Below are 20,868 nucleotides of genomic sequence, written 5' to 3' on the forward strand. Positions count from 1 at the left end.
AGACGCCGCCAACGGACGCGCCGGAATTACGTCACTGGAGGCGGGCTTTGTAAGGGGAGGGGCGGGGTCGCAGCCTCCGCTTTCGGAATTAGAGCATAACCTCAGATAACACTCAGTAAGGGAAGCAGATGTGCGTTCTGTTTTGTCGATGTTTATTGTTCTAGCGGTAGGAAGCCTGGGGCGCAGAGGGGACGTAGGTCTCGAGCCCTGGCTCGCTGGAACCTGAGTGCGTTTTTCTCCAAATAGGAGTCGCCCGCCTTGACCGATTTCAAGCGACTGGAGAGCACGGTCCTGGTGGAGGCCCTGGAAAAGCACAATTGGCTCGCGTGGCGAAGCTGGCTCCACTTAGCTCTAAAGTAGGGCCGCGCCTCCCCACGTGCCTTACCAGCCACCTGCAGCAACTTCCACCGAGGTTCCAGCTGAGCTTTTAGAAACATAAGGGCCTGGCTCTCCTCTGGAGAGGCCATCAAGAAAGGGCCCAGACTGGGAGGTGCTTCTCCATGTAGTACCTGCGCCAGGGTTCTGGCAAGATGGAGTATGGATTCCTGGCCCAGGGATGGGGGGGGGGGGGGGGGGGGGCAGTGAGACAATGATTTCTGTCCGCCTCCCACCCATAAAACTTATCCACCCTGCCCAGTTTACCTCTTCCACTACAGCTAGAATTCGGCCCCCTACTGGGCCCCGAAGCGTTGCAGCTAAGAGAGCAGCTTGGGCGTTCTGCAAGCCATGGGCGGGCCCCAATGCCATCAACACCACGTCAGGCTGAAAGCCATAGGCCAGGGGCAGTACCAGACCCAAGATGCAACTCAGAAAGCCTCCAGTAGTCTGTGGGGACAACAGCAGAGCCTCAGTCAGTCATCTAGGGGACACTGCTGCTGGCTCCTGACACCATCCCCCAATCTCAGGGACCCTGAGTTGTAAGCAGGACCACTTTCCCGCCCGCCCCCCGAAAAACCAAGGGACAGTGAGAGGCCTGTCCAACTACAACACAGCCACTCACCTGTGGCAGTGGAGTGGAGACGTGAAACGTGGACCAGATGGCTGCCTCCTTGCCCCGGATGTTCAGCCACAGAATTCTCCTTCCCAAGAGAGAATACCATGGACGTGTACACACGTGCAAGACACCCTGCTCACCCTTCTCTGAGCTTAACAACAAAGGATAGAGGAGAGCTTTGGGGCCCCAGCAGGGAAGGGAGACCTGAGTAACTGCCAACCTGGTATGGCACTGCTTTCTGGGGCTCCCACTCTCAAACTGCTGCTCTGCTGCAGCATCCCCGCCCTGTGACCCATTCATGCATGTACTTGTGTAAGCTAAGAATCATACCCATCGTCTGCAAGATCCAGGGGTCGATCCAGCTGTCCCAGGGCCACACAGAGCAGCCTAAGAAGTTGACCCAGGATAGACTGAGCTCATATTGTCCAGTATCTATTCCAAGGGTCCTCCCTATAGCATTAGTGGGTATCCCCGGGTCCTTAGAGACTCAAGTCAACCAAGCAAAGTTTACCTCTGAGCTCCATGGAATAGGCATCGCTGAATGACCACATCCAAAGTTGCTGCTGTGGCAAGGGCAGTTGTGGTTGCCAGGCCACTTCTTACCTGTGGAATGAATAAACAGGGGAGTTAGAGGCTGACACACACCCTGTATGGAGCACCCAGGAGCCAATGCCCAACTCCCAAACCAGGTTAAACAAACCCATTTAGACCGTTTTAGTCTTTTTCCAAGTGGCTGCTACTGACTTTCCCTACACTTACAAGATGAAATCACAGAGCATAGTGGTGCACGATATTAATACCAGCACTGAAGAGGCAGAGGAGGCAGGTGGATCTCTGTGAGTTCGAGGCCAGCCTGGTCTACAAAGTGAGTTCCAGGACAGCAAGAGCTACACACAGGGGGCTAGAGAGATGGCTCAGAGGTTAAGAGCACTGACTGCTCTTCCAGAGATCGTGAGTTCAATTCCCAGCAACTACATGATGGCTCATAACCATCTATAATGTGATCTGATGCCCTCTTCTGGCCTGCAGGTGTACACGCAGACAGAGCACTGTGTACACAATAATAAATAAATAAATCTCTTAAAAAAAAAAAAAAAAAAAAAAGAGGCTGGAGAGATGGCTCAGTGGTTAAGAGCACCACCCGCTCTTCCAGAGGTCCTGAGTTCAATTCCTAGCAACCACATGGTGGCTCGCAACCATGTATAATGAGATCTGATGCCTTCTTCGGCAGATAAAGCACTGATATACAATAAATAAAATAAATAAATCTTTTTTTTTTTTTTTTCAAAAAAAAAGGGCTACACACAGAGAAACCCTGTCTCAGAGATGGGGGGAAAAAAGATCAAATCACCCCACTTCTAAAAGCAAAATGCCGAGCCGGGCGTGGTGGCGCACGCCTTTAATCCCAGCACTCGGGAGGCAGAGGCAAGCGGATCGCTGTGAGTTCGAGGCCAGCCTGGCCTACAAAGTGAGTCCAGGATGGCCAAGGCTACACAGAGAGAAACCCTGTCTCGAAAAACCAAAATAAATAAATAAATAAATAATAAAAGCAAAATGCTTAAAACTACGCATTAAATTATCTACATTCTCTTTGCCGTAGAGTATTTCCTGGACCCTGCATGAGGTAACATGTCAGTCCTCTGTACATACCACCGCACACTGTCTTCAGCAGCTCCCCTCGCAGCCCTACCTGCCCATCCAGGATTCCATCTAAGAGACACAGAATCTTCCCCAGGGTGGTAAGATCCTCATCCTGGAACCTGGACTTGTATAGCCTATGATGGGCAGGCCAGAGGGACACAGGAAACCAATGTCATTGTATCACTGACAGAGATGCAAGGCATGGACAGCCCCATCCTCAGATCCACTCTCCTCACCTGGCCCAGGCCACGGTTTCCTCCCTCAAGACTGACCCTTCCTGATGGAGCACTCCAGCAGGTAAGGCCAGAGCAGCACCTGGCACAGTCAAAGCAACAGCTGTGCAGACTGGGGGTGTAGGGCGGAGGCATAGTCTGTCCAGGAGGGGGCTCAGTGCATCTTCCGCTACTGTGCATGTGTGACTCTCGGCAAGCAGAGGCAGAGACCTCCCTTCAGGAGCGTGGGTGCTGGGACTCAGAACTGGAGCCACATCTAAATGGATCAGAGACACAGTCACAACAAAGAAGCCCAAAGTGAAACCACCAGCCGAGGTCCAGGCCATACTAACTTTGTTGGAGGCTTGTCCAGTGAGGGGCCTGGGCTGTCCGGACACTCTGGATGGACTCCAGGGCACTATGAGGAGAAGTAGAGTTGTAAGCCTGACTCCCCCTTCAGCCCCCACCCACCCACTCTCAGTCTTCAAACCTCTGACATGGCACCATGAGCCCAGGAAGGGGAGGTGTGGGGTCACCAAGCAGTGTTTGCACCATCATGCACACTGACTGTGCTAGGGACTCCAGGTGGTATCCACCCTAGGAAGAGTGTTGAAATAGGACAGAAGACGAATGTCACTAATGTGAGTGGCTGTACCAGGCAGAACACCTAACCTTGACTGACCCTCACATCTGGCACCCCCACCTTCCCCTAGCCCCTTGAGCCTCCCCTCTGCCCTGTACATACCTCTAACACAGCACAAATCCGGCCACCAGCTAGCACCTGCAGCAGCTGTGTGAGGTGGGCAAAGCACTCAGGTGTGGCCTGCATCTGCCCCTGAAGCACAATGCATCAAGTATGATACGGGCCTGGTCCAAGGGACCCTAGATTCCTCCCCAGCCAGGCCATGCTCTCACCTCAGGGTCCCCGATAGCAGAGTCGAATCCTGCTGAGACCAGCACCAGCTCAGGGTCAAACTATAGGCAGAGTCCAGGAGAAAGGAGCAAAAAAAAAAGGGGGGGGGCCAAAACCCAGGTGAAGGGAAGGCCCCAGGGCTGCCCACTCACATAACAGCAGACTTTCTGAGGCACCTTCCCTACAGCCAAGGGTCCAGTCATATACTGGTAAAATAGCTTTTCAGTACCTTCATAAATGGGACTCTGGGTAAACAAAGGGTCTCAGGCCCTGGGGGACACCCACCACACAGTCACCTCAAAGGCCAACGGAAGCAGCACATGCAGGAAGGCAGCCAAATAGTCAGCATTCTCCATCCCAACCTGCAGCAAGATTAAAGCAGGTGTCACAGGACCAGCTGTGCAAATGAGGGCTTCAGGGGTTTTCACCTCTGGGAACAAAACCCTGGGGAGAGTCTTGCAGGATGCCCCAGGTGGCCTTCAAAACCCCAGAGCTGGGGAGCAGGAGCGGTAGGCTGGGGGGAGGCAGGAGGGGGACTCGGTACCCGATTCCAGGGCAAATTGACAGTGAAGCCTTGGCCCCGCCCTTGCCCAACTGCATCTGCGTCGGACTCTTGAAGGCATGGCCAGAAGCGTCCGTGCTCATAGCGGTGCCAGGAGAAATAAAGGACACTGTAGACAGTCGGCTAGGTCAGAAGCGAACTCCCTCAGCAACTCTACAACTTATCAAAAAACCCCTAGTCTCACCACTCGAATCTTACCCCCAAAGTGGTGCATTGTGTGTCCACACCCCAGCTCACCTGGGGTCATCATCGAAGATATACTGGATGCCCTGGCCATGGTGGACATCCCAGTCAACAATGAGAATCCTACATTCAGACAATGATGGAGATCACTGAAGGTAGCAGCTGCCTTTCCACCTTTAGACCAGGAGCCCAGGCAGGGGTGGAGGGAGCTAGGTGAGATCTTTCAGCCGCCAACTCCACCCCTGCCTGTTTAGTTTGGGTCTCCCACACTCGGCAGCACAAGCTTGGACTCACCTCTGCAGCCCATATTTCTGCTTGGCGTGCTTGGCTGCTATAGCCACATTGTTGAACACACAGAACCCATTGGCAGCCGCCCTCTGACTATGGTGCCCTGGAGGCCTGGGGTATAGAGGGGGAATTACAGAGCATATCCGAGTCATTCTGTTCCCCTCACAGGGTCACACATAGGGACAGCCAGGAGGGACGTTCTCACCTCACCAGGGCCAGCCCATTGTGCACGGCCTCTGTTAACACAGCATCCACCAACTGCAGGGCAGCCCCCACGGCGAGCCGGGCGCAGTGGAAAGTGTTCTGTGGGCCAGAGTGCAATTTAGTCTGCTGCCTGACCTGCTTATCCCAGGTTGCAGGTCTCCCACCGCTGAGCAGAGTGGCAAGCAAAGCACAGCAGTGGAAGGTCAGGCTTGGGTGTGAATACACCTAGGCATATGGATACAAGTCTGGGTAAACGGGTGTGTATGCTGGCTCGCACCGGATGGAAGTAGACAGCATCATACTGCTTAGACAGTGTCTGGAGCTCCTCTTTGTCCAGGGTCTGGGTCTTCCGCACCAGGGCTATATATTCCGGGCTGCAGAACAGCAGGCAGGCCATCAGGACAGGAAGGAAAGCAACAGGGATTACTGGGGGGAGTGCCCACCCAGTACCCCCATAATGCCTTTGAGCCCACACCACAGTGAAAATGAGCAGATGCTGGCAGGGCTATAACAAGCTCAGGTCCCCAGACCTGTCGTAGTCTGACCTGTGGACAAGGCCCAGCTCTTCCTCTGATGCCTCACAAGCTGACAAACGCAGGCACCTTTGTTCTAGGCCACTCTGCCGCAGGCCATCCAAGGCTGCAGTCAGGCGCTCCGGACACTCAATTTCGCACTCGGGGCTGGAGCAGACAAGGATCTCAGTGTTCAGGGTTCTTTCCAGCCACCCCCCCCCCTTTTCTGTCAAGACACACTTACTCGTCCCAGAGCAGCCGGGTGGCTGTCATGTCCTCGTGGTACACAAGTGCTGTACCCATGGCTACACGGTGGTCACTTTGTCCACTCTAGAGTAATACGCCCTCTGCCGGCAGGTGATAGTACTGCCTAGTCCCGCCTAACAGCTCGCTCGTAAACAGCCCCTCGCTTGGGACAGAGGCGGGGAGTGGACACTGGACCTGGGGAAGAGCAAACCACTCCAGGCCCAGGTCCAGGCTCAAGCCCGGTCGGTAATCAGAAGCGAACCGCTGGAAACTGAAGTAAGCTGGGTCCACCGCGTGACTCCAAACGCCTAACTTCCGGCTTCCTTCTTCACAGACTAGGTCCCGCCCTCAAGCAGATTAGGGTGGAGTAGACCAGAAGGTTGAGCTCTCCGAGGATTCCACCAGTATCTCGGGATCAGATCTCTCCCTAGGAATTCCCTTGCAGTGCCATCCAACAAGGGGCGGCACGGAGCCTGCAACCAAGTGCCGCCGCCAGAGTCTCTCTTAAAATGGGTGAGAAGACAGGGCTGCTTGTCCTCAGGCCACCACTGCAGCCGCAGCTATGGTCCCTTCTTGCCCCAGCATCCTCCCTAACCTGATGGCTTAGGCCACAGGATCAGACATGCCAACCAACAGTCAGTCCACCACATCCAATTTGCCTGCTCCTCCAGGTGAAGGATGAACAGAAGTAAAGTGTGTACATGAGCACACACGTGCTGGCCTGGGCTGGATCAAGGCACAGAGAGCTTCAAGAAGGGACTGATAAAAACCACGGTGAGCCGGTTGTGGTGGCCCACGCCTTTAATCCCAGCGCTCAGGAAGCAGAGGCAGGTGGATCGCTGTGAGTTCAAGGCCAGCCTGGTCTACAAAGAGAATCCAGGATGGCCAAGATCACATAGAGAAACCCTGTCTCAAACAAACAAACAAACAACAGGTGAGAAAGGGGCCACCCCAATGGACAGGTTATATAGGAGGCCAGGCAGGAGCACTCCAACACAGTGTGAGGCCAGGAAGGGCAAAGGGTTCTAAGCAAGGAAGGGTGAAGAAGAAGAAGGGCCTTGGGAAAAAGATATAAAGGAGACATGAGCCCAAGTCTGAACTAAGGTTGTGCATCTGCGTATTTTGTTCCATACTCCAGGCTTGTCTCCAATTCTGAAGTCTTTGCCTAGGCCTCTTGAGTGCTGGGATTACAAATGTTTGCCATACTTCCCAAAGCAAGATGTCCCAAGATTGGGGGAGGGGTGCCAGACACGCCCCGCCCCCCTACTATCCTGTGCATGGAAAACCAAAGAGCCCTGGAGTGGTTCAGAGCAGGTACCCATTGTACACTCAGGAGTCAGAGCACAGGCCCAGGCACTAGCTGGTCTCAAGGCTTCTCCATCTTCTAAAGGCCAAAGGAATCAAGCAGAGGAACTCAGGACACTCATGGTTGGCCAACCTGGATTGTGTATCTCATGGGGCAGGGCATGCAATGGGCCACACCTCCACAATAGTATTTGAAGGCCTGGACCATGGTTATGGCAAGGGGGCTCAGGCAGAGGGGGCCATGGTTGTGGCATCTCTTCTGACCAGATTAGACTGGGCAAAGTGTTTGCCCAGAACCCCTTGCCAAATAAGGGAATGAAAGGCCCCACCCAAGCTGGGCATTGTGGTGTACACCTTTAATCCCAGAACTCAGGAGGCAGAGGCAGGCGGATCACTGGGGGTTCAAGGCCAGCCTGGTCTACAAAGTGAGTCCAGGACAGGCAAGGCTACACAGAGAAATCCTGTCTTGAACCCCCCCCCCCAATAAATAAAAAAGAAAGAAAGATGGGCTGGAGAGATGGCTTAGTGGTTAAAAGCAGTTTGCTCTTCCAAAGGACCCAGATTCAATTCCCAGCACCCATATGGTAGCTTACAACTCTTTGTAACTCCAGTTCCAGGTGTTCTGACACCCTCATACCAATGCACATAAAAGAAAATTAAATAGATTTTTAAAAAAAGAAAGAAAAGGGAAAAAACCAAAGGGGGTGGGGAGGAGAGAAAGAAAGAAAGAAAAACTCTGTCTTGAAAAACTAAAGTTGGAGGTGTGGGGCTAGAGAGATGGCTCAGAGGTTAAGAGCATTGAATGCTCTTCCAGAGGTCCTGAGTTCAAATCCCAGCAACCACATGGTGGCTCATAGCCATCTATAATGTGATCTAATGCCCTCTTCTGACCTGCAGGTGTACATACAGGCAGAGCACTGTATACTTAATTTTTTTAAAAACCTGAAAGAAAGAAAGACCAAAGGGGGGGAGGGGAACGAAAGAAAGAAACCTTCTCTTGAAAAACTAAAAGAAAAAAAAAGGCCCCACCCTTATGTCCTGCTCTGACACACCTGTCCTTGGGACATGGGGAAGAACATGCACCATCCAACAGGCCAAGTGTGGCCTCTGACACGCAGCTCATGTCTGATAGGCTGCAGATGAGCCTGTAGGTTCAGGGAGGCTGCCAGGGCAATGCTGATAGAGAGGGACGTTGGTCAGAGAGTAGAACCCACCTCTCTGGTCTTGGAGACCTTCCTGTCTGGAAGCTTTGACTATTGGAAGACAAATGCTGAGAGCTCAGAAAGAAGAGAGTGTCCATCTGTCTGGGTCCTGACATCATCTTCCTCATCATCGGCCCTTGCATCAAGCTCCAGAGACCTTGCTCAGACTCTAAGCCTTAAAGTGAAGTCACTCAAGAAGGGAGAGGGGCCAAGCCCTAATGTGGCGGCTTGAGGACCACTATCGAGGACTAGGTGGCACCCAGCACTTGGCCTGGGAAGAGTCAGGCACCTGGCACTTCTCCTAGCTGTGTGGGGGGCGGAGCTCAGGTTACTTTGGGTTTGTCTTTTTTGTGTGTGTGCACAGACCAGCAGCAGCAGCGCAGAGGACTGATGGGTGCTCAGGCATCGGGCCACACAACCAGAATGGGAGGTCTACAAAAGGGTTTATTTGCCCCCCAGCCACTTAAGCACACCAAATGGCTGGTTTACACTCCAGGCTAATGGTGTAAGAAAGTCCACCCAGGAGAGATGATGTCCCTGAGTCAGTGCCCCCCAAACCTCTATCTCCTTCCATCTCAGAAGTTGGCCTTGGCACTGTCCAGAGCGTGCAAGCTCAAGGACTAGCACCTGTCTCCCAAGTTCTGCCAGCTCTGAGGCTCTTGGGTGCACACTGGTGAAGGGAGCACAACCCCAGAATTCAAAGGCTAGTCCCATGTTGGGTAAGGGTCTTGGACAGAAAGCACTGATGTTCTGCCAGGGTCATCTGAGGCACTTGAAATCTGAAGAGCAGCTTTGGAGGTGGAGGGTCCATGATTCAAGGGTCTACACAGCCTCTGCAGGTGAGTCGCTTGGGATTCAAGCCCTAGGCACTGTCGGAGTGCAAACTGGGATTCTTCCAGGGGAGGGAATCCAAGGTGCCTGGGAAGCTCCCAGCCAGGCTCCTTAGGATACCCAGAGGTCTTCATAGAGCCGTCTCCTTTGGAACTCGGGCTCCTAGCTGCCTGGGAGGCTTGAAGCTGAGCACTTCCTTGTACGTAACACCTGCAGGAAGCAAGGAGACGCAGATGCTATAAGTTTGTTGCCACTTAAGGAAAGAAGCCAGCACCCTGTGGGCCTTTCATCCTATCCTAAATGCACCGAGCCACTTAAAAACACTGCAGAGACTCCTTAGATGCTAGATTTCCCCTAGGAAAACAAATGATGAAAGCTTGTGCTTTAAAAAAAAAAAAAAGAGGAAGAGAGAAAGTTTGTGTTCCCCGTCCATGGGCTCAACTGTGTGTCCTCTGTGGTCTATGGTGAAAGCAAAAGCAGCCAGCCACAGTGGGTAGATGGAGACCACAGATCAGATCTTGTGGCCCGTGGTTAAGGGAGTCATTCTGTTTAGCAGCAGAAGGGTTTCACCACGCAGACATGTCATGTCATAGCACACGACAACACAAGAGAAAAAGGTACCTGACAGGAGTGCAGAGGAACCTTTGCAGGGCGTGACTTGAGAACCTCAACCCAACCAGACTTTCCCACACCAGGCAAGGAGAGGGCCTCAGGTCTGAGGCGCACAGGACAGGGGACAGCATGCCCCAGTGAACATGTCCTCAGACCTCCCTACTCCCCAGGATGGACCTGCCTGTCTGGAGCAGACAGCAGAGGCTACTTCGAGCTCAGGGAACAGTAGGCAGGCTGAGAAGGCTTCTGTAAGCTCAGCCTGAGGCCAGTTCTCAAAGATACAGTAAGGAGCCTCAGTGTAAAAGGACACTGACCAGCTGGGGCTGGAGATGTGAGGGAAAAAACTGGGGCTGTGTGGGAACATACTGTCCCCCATGGGCAAAACACATGAAAGATATAGTTATTTCAGGAGGGGTCCTGCAAAGGGGTAAGGGGAGGTTAGGATAATGTCAAAAAGTATGAGAGGGATGTCCTAAGAAAAAGTGGTGGTAAGAAAAGGTTCAGTGTGTGGTCTGGACAGGAGGATGCTGGACAACACAGGTGGAGGCGAGGCCAGGGAATTAGGAGAGGCCGAGGACACTGCTGTCCTGAGCGCACAGAAGCTCCACAGTTCTTTTTTTTTTTTTTTTTTTTAAGATTTATTTATTTGTGTATATAAGCACTCTATTGAATGCATGCCTGCATGACAGAAGAGAACATCAGATAGAAGAGGGAACCAGATCACATTATAGATGGTTGTGAGGCACCATGTGGTTGCTGGGAATTGAACTCAGGACCTTTGGATGAGCAGTCACTACTCTTAACCACTGAGCCACCTCTCCAGCCCCGGCTCCACAGTTCTTGGGACCCATCATGTGCCAGCCTTTGTAGGAGCTCCTGCAAAGGACACCCTCTCCCACTGCCTTCTGCTCTAGCCAGAAGTCAACCTGGCATTACTCCACCATGCCCTTTGACCTCCCAACCTGTCATGTGACCTGCAACCCAGGGGCAGAGGCTCATCTACACAGGGCACGCAGGGCCCAAAGCCAGACATGGAACCCACACTCACGCTTCCATTCCTCAAGGGTGCGGTCTACGTCATCAAAGGAGTCATCGTATTTCTGGGCCTTGGGTTCATCCTCAGTGTCCCGAAGGGACTCAAAGTATGGATGGGCCAAGGCCTCAGCTGCTGTCACCCGCTGTTCTGCATCCAGCACCAACATCTTTTCCAGGAGGTTCACAGCTGTGGGAAGAGCAAGTCAGGCTACCAGATAGGATGCAATCACCCAGCCACCTGAGACTTTCACCCCACCCAGCCCTACCCTGAGGGCTTGCGTTGGTTAGAACAGATGCAAAATCCTTCTTTTCCAGCTCAGGGAGGCCTTCCATGTAGTTCTTGGCCTGTAGGGGAAGAAGGGTGATAGGCCAGCCCCCACACCCAAATCCAGCGCACCACCCAGCTCCCCACTGACCTCAGCACTCTGGAGCTTCTGTACAAACTCAGAAGGGGGTGTCCCCGTGACCTTCATAATCTCCTTCAGCTGGTCCAGGTCTGCACCAAGGTCAGGAACACAGTGCAAGAGCAGAGGGTGGCCCACCCCACCCCCCACCCCCCCACCCAGCACCCACACCTTGGCCAAAGTCCCATGATGCTCTCTACACAGAAGGATACGGTCATTGCCTTTGAAAAGAATTTTTCCAGTAATCATCTCTGCCATGATGCAGCCAACAGACCAAATGTCCACTGAGATAGAAGTCCCATCAGTGCCCCACATGCAAGGATGGCATTCATACTCACAAGGGCCAAGAGAAAGGGACACACAAGACAGCACACAAAGGAGACAAGTATGCATGGCGGGGAAGAGCGTCCATAGGCACAGAGCAGAGGCAGTCGTTGAAAAGGGTGGCAGAGTTCCACCCTAGCCCATTAGCCTCCCAGTAGAAATGCCTACAAATGGCTCCAAATCAAAAAATGAAGAAGCGGGGCTGGAGAGATGGCTCAGAGGTTAAGAGCACTGACTGCTCTTCCAGAGGTCCTGGGTTCAAATCCCAGCAACCACATGGTGGTTTCACAACCATCTATAATGTCAACTAATGCCCTCTTCTGGCATGCAGTGTATATATGTGCAAGCAAAGCACTGCATACATAATAAATAAATAAATCTTAGAATGGAAGAAAGAAAGAAAAGAAAGAAGAAAGAAAGAAAGAAAGAAAGAAAGAAAGAAAGAAAGAAAGGAGGAAGGAAGCCGGAAAAGTGGCTAATCAGTTAACAGCACTGGGTGCTCTTCCAGAAGACCTTGGTTTGGTTTCTAGCACCCACATGGCAGCTCACAGCCATCTGTGACTCCAGTTCTAGAAACAGCCAGAGCTACATAGTGAGACCCTGTCTCAATGAAACAGCAACAAAACCCCAAAATGTTATATACTGCCTCAAAAAATAAATAAATAAATAAATAAATAAATAAATAAAAGAAAGGGAGAAAGAAAGGAAGAGAAGAATGAAGGAGGAAGGGCTGAGGTAGATAGAGCACTTGCTTAGCATGAATAAGACTGGGTTCCATCCCCCACACTACAAAAGTAAATAAAAAATAAAAATGAATGGCTAGAAGTGAGCGGTGTGCCCTGGAGCCTTTGGATAGCCTCTTACCTGTCTGTGTGTAGCGCATCCAGTTCAAGATGACCTCTGGGGCCCGGTACCACCGGGTCACCACATACCCTGTCATCTCACTGTCTGCCTGTCGGGCAAGGCCAAAGTCTAGGATCTAAAGAAGTATCAGAGAGGTAGAACCAAGACACTGAGGACAGACCAGATGTGGCTCAGAGGACCCTCAGAGAACTGGGCTTGAAGTCTCCACTCTGGACCTCTTGCCATCCTTTGTTCTTAGTTCCCCAGGAGTCTCCTCATGGTCAGTGGAGCTGGCCCCGCCCATCTCAGGAACAAATGCTGAGGATTTTCCTCTTTTGTCATCCTCTGATTACCTTTAGGAACTCCCGAACTCCCACCCTGGGTGACTAGCTAATGATGGGTGCTGGCCCCCAAGATCCATTATCTGCTCAGCCTCTACCCAGATACCTGAGTTCTGTCCCTTTGCCTCCTAGACCAAAAGTCAAGCAGGCCATAGGGAGCCCCATCCTCTAACCGTGGTCATCTTCCCCTCCCAGTGATACCTTCAGCTCACAGTCTTCATTCACAGCAAGGTTGCCAGGCTTCAAGTCCTGAGGGAAGAAAGATGGCCACCACTGTGACCCACCCACCAGAGCAAGGCCCAGGCAGTACTTTACTACTAGGGCCACCCAAACGGGCCTGGCCCCTCTGAGGAAGGACAGATGGTCTGGGTCCCCAGGGAAGGCTTTCAGCTGGTCATCACATGCATCCCAGCCCCGTACTCCTATCATGCCCTTTACAAGAAGCTGAGGGTGAGCTACTTCTTCGTGTACAGCTAGAGAGGGAAGGGGCAGATGGACTCACTCTATGGATGACGCCAGCCGCATGGATGTACTGTGGGAAAGAAGGAGTTCAGCAACCATCAGCTCAGGGGACACGCCAAGCCACAGTGCCTTACCCTGCCCAGCCAGGAAGCCCCGCCCACCTCCCTATGGCCACCTCAGGAAGCCCCGCCCACCTTCCTATGGCCACCTCAGGAAGCCCCGCCCACCTTCCTATGGCCACCTCAGCGAAGAAGCTTACCTTCAGCCCCTTCAGCATCTGATACACAAGAAACTGGATCCTGTCTTCACTCAGAGTCTCATGCTTCATGAGCTTGCCCAGATCAGTGCCCATGAATGGCATCACCAGGTAGCTGTGGAAGCAAGGGATGCAGCCAATGGATCAGGGCCAGTCCCTAGACCTAAGGGATTCCCGCTGGCCCAGTTCACACCTTGCAAGACCCCATCCTGGCTGGTGTCCCTAAGGCATGAATTACTCCGTGACGCCCTTTCATCAGTAGCTTCGGGGTCCTACCATCCTATGGTACCTCTACCCACACCATGCCCTACTAGGTTTCAACCCACCATCTGGCCACACCTGTCACTGGCAATCACACCTCCTCAACCCATGCCCTCTTCCCATAACGGTAGGTAGGGAGTGGGCTGCTTCTCAGGATTGTTTTGTTTGGGTTTTGGAGCTCTTTGTCTGTTTTTGAGGAACGGCCTTGCTTCGCAGTTCTGTCTGGCCGGGAGCTCACTGTGTGGACCAAGACGGTTTCAAACCCACAGAGCGCTATCTCCTGCCTCCTTTCCTTCTAAGTGCTGGAATTAAATGCCTATACCACCACACTCAGACTTGTCTTGTTTTCATTTTATTTTTTGTAAAGATTTGTTTATTTATTTATTTATTTATTTATTTATTTATTTATTTATTTCCATGTATACAGTGTTATGCCTGCATGTACACCTGCAGGCCAGAGCAGGGTGTCAGATCACATTATAGATGGTTGTGAGCCACCATGTGGTTGTTGGGAATTGAACTCATGACCTCTGGAAGAAGAGTCAGCGCTCTTAACCGCTGAGCCATTTCTCTAGTCCCCTCATTTTATTTTTTTTTTAAATGTATGGATGTCTTGCCTCCATGTATAACAGTGGATTGTGTGTATACAGTACTCACAGAGGCCAAAAGAAGGTATCAACTCTTCTGGGACTGGAGTCACAGACAGCTGTGAGCTACCATGTAAGTACTGCTGGGAATCAAACCCAGGTCCTCTGGACCAGCAGCCAGTGCTCTTAATTTCTACATCTCTCCAGCCCTTGGTTTTGTTTTTTTTGAGACAGGGTCTCGTGTAGCCCAAAGTAGCCTTGAACTCCTGTTCCTCCTAATTCCACCTTGCAAATGCTGGGATTACACACGTGTGCCACCACACTCCACCGCAAGGTTTTAAGATTCCTGACTGAGCCAGGCATGGTGGCCCTCTGGGAGATGGAAGCAGGCAGATCTCTGTAGGTGCAAGGCCAGCCTGGTCTGCAAAGCAAGTCCAGGACAGTCAGGACTACAGGAGAAACCCTGTCTCGAAAAAACAATAGCGAAAAAGAAAAGAAAGGATTCCTGACTGAAAGGCATCATGTGCCAGGTGAGCAGCTAGGGCTGCACCTCAGGCTGGCATCTCAGATCATTTAGTTGTACTGATTCCCTGGGCACTGTGAGGGCCCAGATGCCAGGCTTGGTAGGAGAAGGTTTGGGTCTACCAGAGCATCTCAGGATCCAGGGGCACTGAGAGCACACGGGAGCGTGCTGAAGCATGAACGAGGAGCAGTAGGCATCTCAGTCTTCACTCGGGCCATGGGAAGCAGACCTCAAGCCAACTTACGACCTGAAGCCAGTACCCAGAAGCTGCCCAGGCCCCTCCTGCCACACACAGGGTAACCAGGAATCTGGCGCAGGGGTTGGGGCCACAAGGCATTTAGGCTGCAGGGATATTTGGGCGGGAGGAGGGATTGACAAAGGAGAACGGTGTTATCACCCACACCGGGTTCATAGCTCCTAGGAACATATAGGAGTGTGGAGCCGACTGTGGTGAGAGGAGTGGGTGGGCAGGATGCACCCTATCCCCTCCCGTGAGCTATGCCCCCCTTTGGAGGTCACAGATCACGTATCTTTCATATCATATATTTACGTCATGACTCATAACATCAGCAAAACTATAGTTATGAAGTAGCAACAACACAATGTTACAGCTGAGGGTCACCACAGCATGAGGAACTGTACTAAAGGGTTGCAGCATTAGGAAGGTTGAAAACCACTGGGCTATGAGGAGAAGGCCCCCCCCAACCTGACCCAGAACCCTAAGCTGAAAACCTAGAAGCCACCCAGGTTCCTGCCACCCACTCAGCCCATCCTGGGCCAGCACTTACAAGTCTGTGAAGTCATCCAGGGTCTCATCAGGAGTAAACACGTCCAGTAGCCCGATGACCTGGGGGGGACAAGTGCCAGACAGGATGCAGAGCACGTGGGAGATGCAAGGACTCAGTGCACCCCCAGGGTGGCACTGTACTCCAGCAGAAAAACCCTCCTATAACTATCCTTGTCTCCTCCACTGTCCCCACTGTCAGCTCGGCCCCCACCCTAGTACATGTGCCCACAGACACAGGCTATTTTTGGATGCTGACAGCCGGGATACTCTGGGGGGAGGGGCAGTCTCAGGTCTGGGTTGGCTCTAGGCAGCTGAGCAATCAGCCCCCTTAGTCTTTCCTCTCCCCCCTTTCTCTCTCTCTCTCTTTCTTTCTCTCTCTCTCTCTCCCCCCCTCCATCCGTCCTTCCCTCCCTCCCTCCCTCATGAAGCCGACTCAAGATCACAGTGGGGACAGTCCCCAGGGAGAAATGAATACCTGATAGGCCCTTCCTGGGACCATTCTCTGGCTGTCTAGACCAAGGGGAAGGAAGCACTAATTTAAACACAGCTTCTGGTTGAGGGAGTCGGACAACAGATGGACAATGTGACATCAGCTTTCCAGTACTTGGTTAGGGGACAGGACCTCTGGGGTCAAAGGAGGCCTCTCTGACGAGGGCTGCATATCCAAGCATAGGAGGGGGGGAGGGAATATGAGTAAATGAGCAAAGAGAGGTCAGGTGCCTGATGGCCAAAGCTGGAGTGAAAACACCTACAGCGTACAGAACAGAGAGGGAGTCCAAGTTGGCCGAAGCCCCGGCCAAGGAGGAACCAACGAGAGGACAGAGGGACTCCAAGGAGGGCCTCAAACTCACACCCCAGAGGAAGATTTAGCTTTGATCCATAGAACTGCTGTAGAAAGGTTTAAACAAAGACAACATGCTGACTGTGTCCTTCTGGTTTCAGTGAAAGGACAGATAGAATGAAGCAAGGACAGACAGGAGATAAAGGCCAGATGGGTGACCACTTTAGTCATGGTTGCATGGACAGGGAAGACCTGGGGACGGATAACCATGCATGCAGCTGGAGAGCTAAACGCACTCTGCAGAATAGACAAGGAATAGTGTCCTGGAGGTGAAGATAGTTCCACCAAAGCAATTATGACTTCTGCACTTAGGTGGTATAGAATGTGTCCCAGAGCCAAGGACCAGAGCTTGAGGAGACTAGGGCTGGTTCTGTGGCAGCCCCATCTCTGGTGAGTTGGACATACAGCCCGTCTAACCCTCAGTTTCCACGTGAAAAGGTAGGTTACAACGGCAGCTGCCCAAAAGGTGTTGAGGCATCCTGAAAGCAACCATAGCCAGGTGAGGGCAGGACATAGCTTGGTGAAGAGACCCTTGGCAAGGCAGAGGTGACCCTGCTTGGAAAAGGGTACAGGATAAGTAGGTAGGTGGGTTGGAGTTGGGTGGCTACACCAAAAAACAAAACCAAAGCCTTTTACTGGTTTTTGTTTTTTTGGTTTTTTGTTTTTTTGTTTGTTTGTTTGGTTGGTTGGTTGGTTGGTTGGTTTGGTTTGGCTTTGGGGTTTTCAAGACAAGGTTTTTCTGTGAAGCCCTGGCTGTCTTGGACTTGCTCTGTAGACCAAGCTGGGCTTGAATTCAGAGACCCATCTGCATCTACCTCCCGAGTGGTGCAATTAAAGGTGTGTGCCACCACTGCCAGGAGTAATGGGTTTGTGCCTTTTTTTTTTTTTTTTTTTTTTTTTTTTTTTTTTAGCAGTTTACAGCTTTATTGGGAAGTGAGGAAACAGACATAGCAGGGCTGGAGACCATCCACCAGATCAGCCAAGAGTGACAATGATGAAGTAATGGGGGTCAGTTTGCCGTTAGCCACAGGGAGTCCATTTTTCCATGGGGTTATTAACTCTGATCACTCAGGACTGGGCAACTGTCCGGACAAGAAGTGGAAGAAATAGAACTCAGAGATTCAAAAGGAACCATATCAAGAAAAAAAAGAAAGAAAGAAAGAAAGAAAAAGCCTCCTGGCTGAGGGAAGGATTCTGATGGGCAGCAATGGTGATGTGGGAGGCACAGGGGCATCCATGTACGGGATTACATGTGCAACTAGGACTGGAAACAGGATGCTTTCCTGACAAGAGGAAATACACACCCATAACGGTGACAGTAATGGTCTGTTCCGTAAACCCCTTTATCCACAGAGATCCAAGGTTTGGGATGATAGAGTCAAAATGCATAACACTAGCACCCTGCCTTGCCCTAAATTCCCGGGAATCGGCCTGCCTCAGGAGGTGGGCAAGAAGAGAAGTTGGTTAGGGAACAGAAGTGCCCCTTCCAGGAAAACCTTCCTCCCACCAACCTGATTGGAGACAGGGTTCGGAGTGAGACCTGAGAAACCTTTAGAGCTAGACCATATACCTGACCACTGCTTGGGCTGCGAAGGTAAAGGTGCACAGAAGGTGAACCCAAGCAGCTGAAGAGGAGGCTGAACTTGAACTCAGTAGTGTCACCTAGAAAGGAATCTGGGCTTTGCCTCCACTTCCCTCTTGGAAGCTGCTGATGGCTTACCCCAAGCTGGAGGCTAACTAGGTACGAGCCACCAAGCCCCTGGAAGCAGAGGCAGGATTTGCAGGGGAGGGCAGGATGAGAGGCACCCAGTGCACAAGATCCGCACCTGGGGCGGGCGTTGGACTCACGTTCTCGTGGCGCATGTGTTTGAGGAGGCGCAGCTCTCTGTAGGCGCGCTTGGCAAACAGCTCCGATTGGAAGGGCCGGTACAACTTCTTGATTGCCACCTTGGTGCCGGTGCGGCTGTCTACCGCAGAGCTGCGGGGGCGGACGGCATGGCTAGCGAACCCTCCCCTGTAATCGCCAGCAGCCGCCTGCCCCGCCTGCCGCCCCGCCCGGCAAACGCTCACCACACTGCACCATAGGCACCAGAGCCAACGGGCTGCAGGTCCTGGTACACGGCGCGCACCTCCCAGGCCGTTTTGGTCACCTCCTGGCGGTAAAAGCCCTTGCGGGCGGGTGGCGGGGAGCTCATCCCCAGCCGGAGCACCGCGCCCCAGGACCGGACCCGGGATCAGGGGCTCCACCCGCGCGCCCTGGGTCACTGCGTGGCAGGGAGGGCTCAGCGTCGGCCACCCGCCTCTGGGGCTTTCCCTGGCGGGCTCTTCTCACAGGGTCGTCACCCTGAATTCTCCGTAACCGTCAACTTCTACCGGACCCTTGTTTCTGGCCGGCAGAGTGGTCCCTCCCGGCCCACTGACCAACCGGCCCCCGGGGCCTTGAGCACGTGACATCCCCGCCTGCCCTCCGGCCCCTGCGGAAACCCGAGGAGGCCTCCGGGGTTGGGCGGAAGGCTTGGGAAGGGAGGGCTGTGCGGGGAGAGCTGCCCCATTAGCTCAGTCCAGAACCCGGACAGGGGCGGCGCTGAAACACCCTGGCCGGCTTCTACCCTCCCTAGACTTCTTGACCCTGAGGTCTTAGCAGGTGCCTCTCTGAATTCCAACCTCTCCTGCTCTTCCAGAACGCCGGGCCCGTTCTAGGCAACTTGAGATCACCAGCGTCTACTCCAGCCCCAGGTCAGGTTCACCAATCATACCCTGTCCCAATTGTTTTCCAGTTCCCGGCTCAACTCCCCATCTTTCTGAAGGATGCCCCGCCCCGGGGCTAATCTATTCATCTCCCTCTCTGTGGAGGAGGGAGGATTTGGTTGTATCCCTAACGCCGTTGTGGCCCCTGACTCTCATCTTCCCAATCTAAGAACCTATAGGCCTTTCTAGTACTCGCTTGCACCTATGTTCGTGGCTCCACCCCAACCTGGTACGTGGAATGCCTGCCTCAAGCATTGAACGGGCCTGATCCCTTTGTCTATGCCACCTGCTGTGCAGCTTGGCCTTCAAATCCCAGAATGAGCTGAAATGTAGGACTGCCCCCAGGAAAAAGAGGGGATCCTATGCTGGCTTTCAGTCCGATGCCTCCATGTGAGCTTTCTCTTCCAGACCTGAACCAGATGCTCCTGGAGAGTGAAGCCAACATCCCTCCCACAGCCCAGTAACCAAAGTCCATTTCAGGATCCCATTGGGTTGATGAGTAGAAACAAGATACCCAGAATCCTCTTCCCCTCCCTCCATGCCCGCCTGCCTGCCTACTGCCATGAATCAGCAGCTCAAGGCTAGCCAGAGCAGCTTTACGCCTGGGCTGCTGCTGGTGCTATGGCCATCCACTAGCTGACAAGAGTGACAGGGGAGGGGAGGAGGGGCCCTCTGGTCCACTCAAACGGCATCTGCCTGTATCCTGTGCCCTCTGCGCATTGCCTCCAGAAAGCTCCCTAGGTCCCTTCTTATTCTTATGGGTAATCCAGACCGGGCTTTGGAACCAGGGCCCTGTACTAGGTTCTACTCTCACTCCCAATCTTCCAACACTAGACTTGGCTCCTAGGTTTACCCCCTGCAGGGGCTGACAGACTAAGGCCTCTAGGGGTCCAAGATTTAGGACATGGGCATGAAACCAGAGCTGTATCCTGGGCAAAAGTAGCCTTGCGCCTTAGCCAGGAAGTTGGGGTGGGGGGAGGGATAGGGGGCAGCTATTTCCCCTATGCTGTCCAATCCCTGAGGAAGGACAGACCTTTGCTCCAGAGACAATCCCACCCCAGAGCCAGCCCCACCAGTGAGTTAGAAGGAGACAAGTTTGTCCAGTGAATCCCAATGTACATAAAACAGCGGGGACCAGTGTGTGATGGCCATCACACCCTTTTCCCCCTTTTAACCTGTGGGTCTTATCCTGCCTTGGTCTCCTGGGTTCTTGACCCCTCGAAGGGGCTGTGATAGTACCACTGCTCTGAGTGGTCAAGGGATACAACAAGTGAAAAGTCTGTGGAGCTGGCCGGAAGTGTACCAAGCACAGAGGTCCAGCCACCCCTTCAGGAAGCAAGGACAATAGAAGCAATGGGATCTAGAGCCTTCCACACAAATGCAAGCAAGAGGGAAGTCCCTTTATTGTGCACGCTTGGTGCAGGCACTTGACATCCAAAGCCTCCTGGTCCCTGCAAGCAAGAGATCATCATCTCTCCAGGGATGCGCCACACCCACAACATGTCTTCAAACGGGGTCCTGCCTCAAAAGTTACTTGGACAGCTCCTCTCTGGGGAAAGGGACGATAGGGGGTGACTTACAGACCACAGCAGCCCCGCCCAGCTGCAGAGCCACAGGGGAGGTGGAGGTAGAATGCAGACAGACATTTGTCAGCTTTGACTCGATCCAGGGGCAAGAATGTTCAAGTTCGTTATCTGTGGATGCTAACCACCTAGCATCTTTGAAATTAGACATCCCACGAAAACACACAC

The 20,868-nt window shown here is 52.9% G+C and overlaps 2 protein-coding genes across 3 annotated transcripts; both read right to left on the reverse strand.

Annotated features, from left to right (window-relative positions):
- Positions 1 to 59: 59 nt before the first annotated feature.
- Positions 60 to 6,073, reverse strand: Hdac10 (histone deacetylase 10). Its single transcript, XM_051160185.1, has 20 exons — positions 5,754 to 6,073; positions 5,543 to 5,677; positions 5,275 to 5,371; positions 4,999 to 5,096; positions 4,800 to 4,904; positions 4,560 to 4,628; positions 4,305 to 4,431; positions 4,057 to 4,122; positions 3,763 to 3,822; positions 3,593 to 3,682; positions 3,338 to 3,444; positions 3,201 to 3,265; positions 2,872 to 3,124; positions 2,685 to 2,769; positions 1,506 to 1,597; positions 1,325 to 1,381; positions 1,001 to 1,079; positions 643 to 825; positions 386 to 545; positions 60 to 303 (listed from the first exon to the last, which is right to left on the reverse strand). Exons 1-20 carry the CDS (start codon positions 5,810 to 5,812, stop codon positions 269 to 271), a joined length of 2,022 nt encoding a protein of 673 aa, XP_051016142.1. The 5' UTR covers positions 5,813 to 6,073; the 3' UTR covers positions 60 to 268.
- A 2,577-nt stretch (positions 6,074 to 8,650) lies between these two features.
- On the reverse strand, positions 8,651 to 18,855 carry Mapk12 (mitogen-activated protein kinase 12). 2 transcript variants are annotated; one of them, XM_051160186.1, is made up of 12 exons: positions 18,440 to 18,855; positions 18,218 to 18,347; positions 15,530 to 15,588; positions 13,374 to 13,485; positions 13,155 to 13,184; positions 12,854 to 12,901; positions 12,333 to 12,447; positions 11,357 to 11,428; positions 11,157 to 11,236; positions 11,007 to 11,085; positions 10,754 to 10,927; positions 8,651 to 9,303 (listed from the first exon to the last, which is right to left on the reverse strand). In XM_051160186.1, exons 1-12 carry the CDS (start codon positions 18,562 to 18,564, stop codon positions 9,224 to 9,226), a joined length of 1,104 nt encoding a protein of 367 aa, XP_051016143.1. In that variant the 5' UTR covers positions 18,565 to 18,855; the 3' UTR covers positions 8,651 to 9,223. The 2 variants fall into 2 exon arrangements, with proteins under 2 accessions (XP_051016143.1, XP_051016145.1); XM_051160188.1 differs by lacking the exon at positions 18,440 to 18,855 and having other exon boundaries at positions 18,196 to 18,335.
- Between the last annotated feature and the right edge of the window lie 2,013 nt (positions 18,856 to 20,868).

The sequence above is a fragment of the Acomys russatus genome, chromosome 17, assembly GCF_903995435.1.
Source record: "Acomys russatus chromosome 17, mAcoRus1.1, whole genome shotgun sequence".
Lineage (NCBI taxonomy): Eukaryota > Metazoa > Chordata > Mammalia > Rodentia > Muridae > Acomys > Acomys russatus.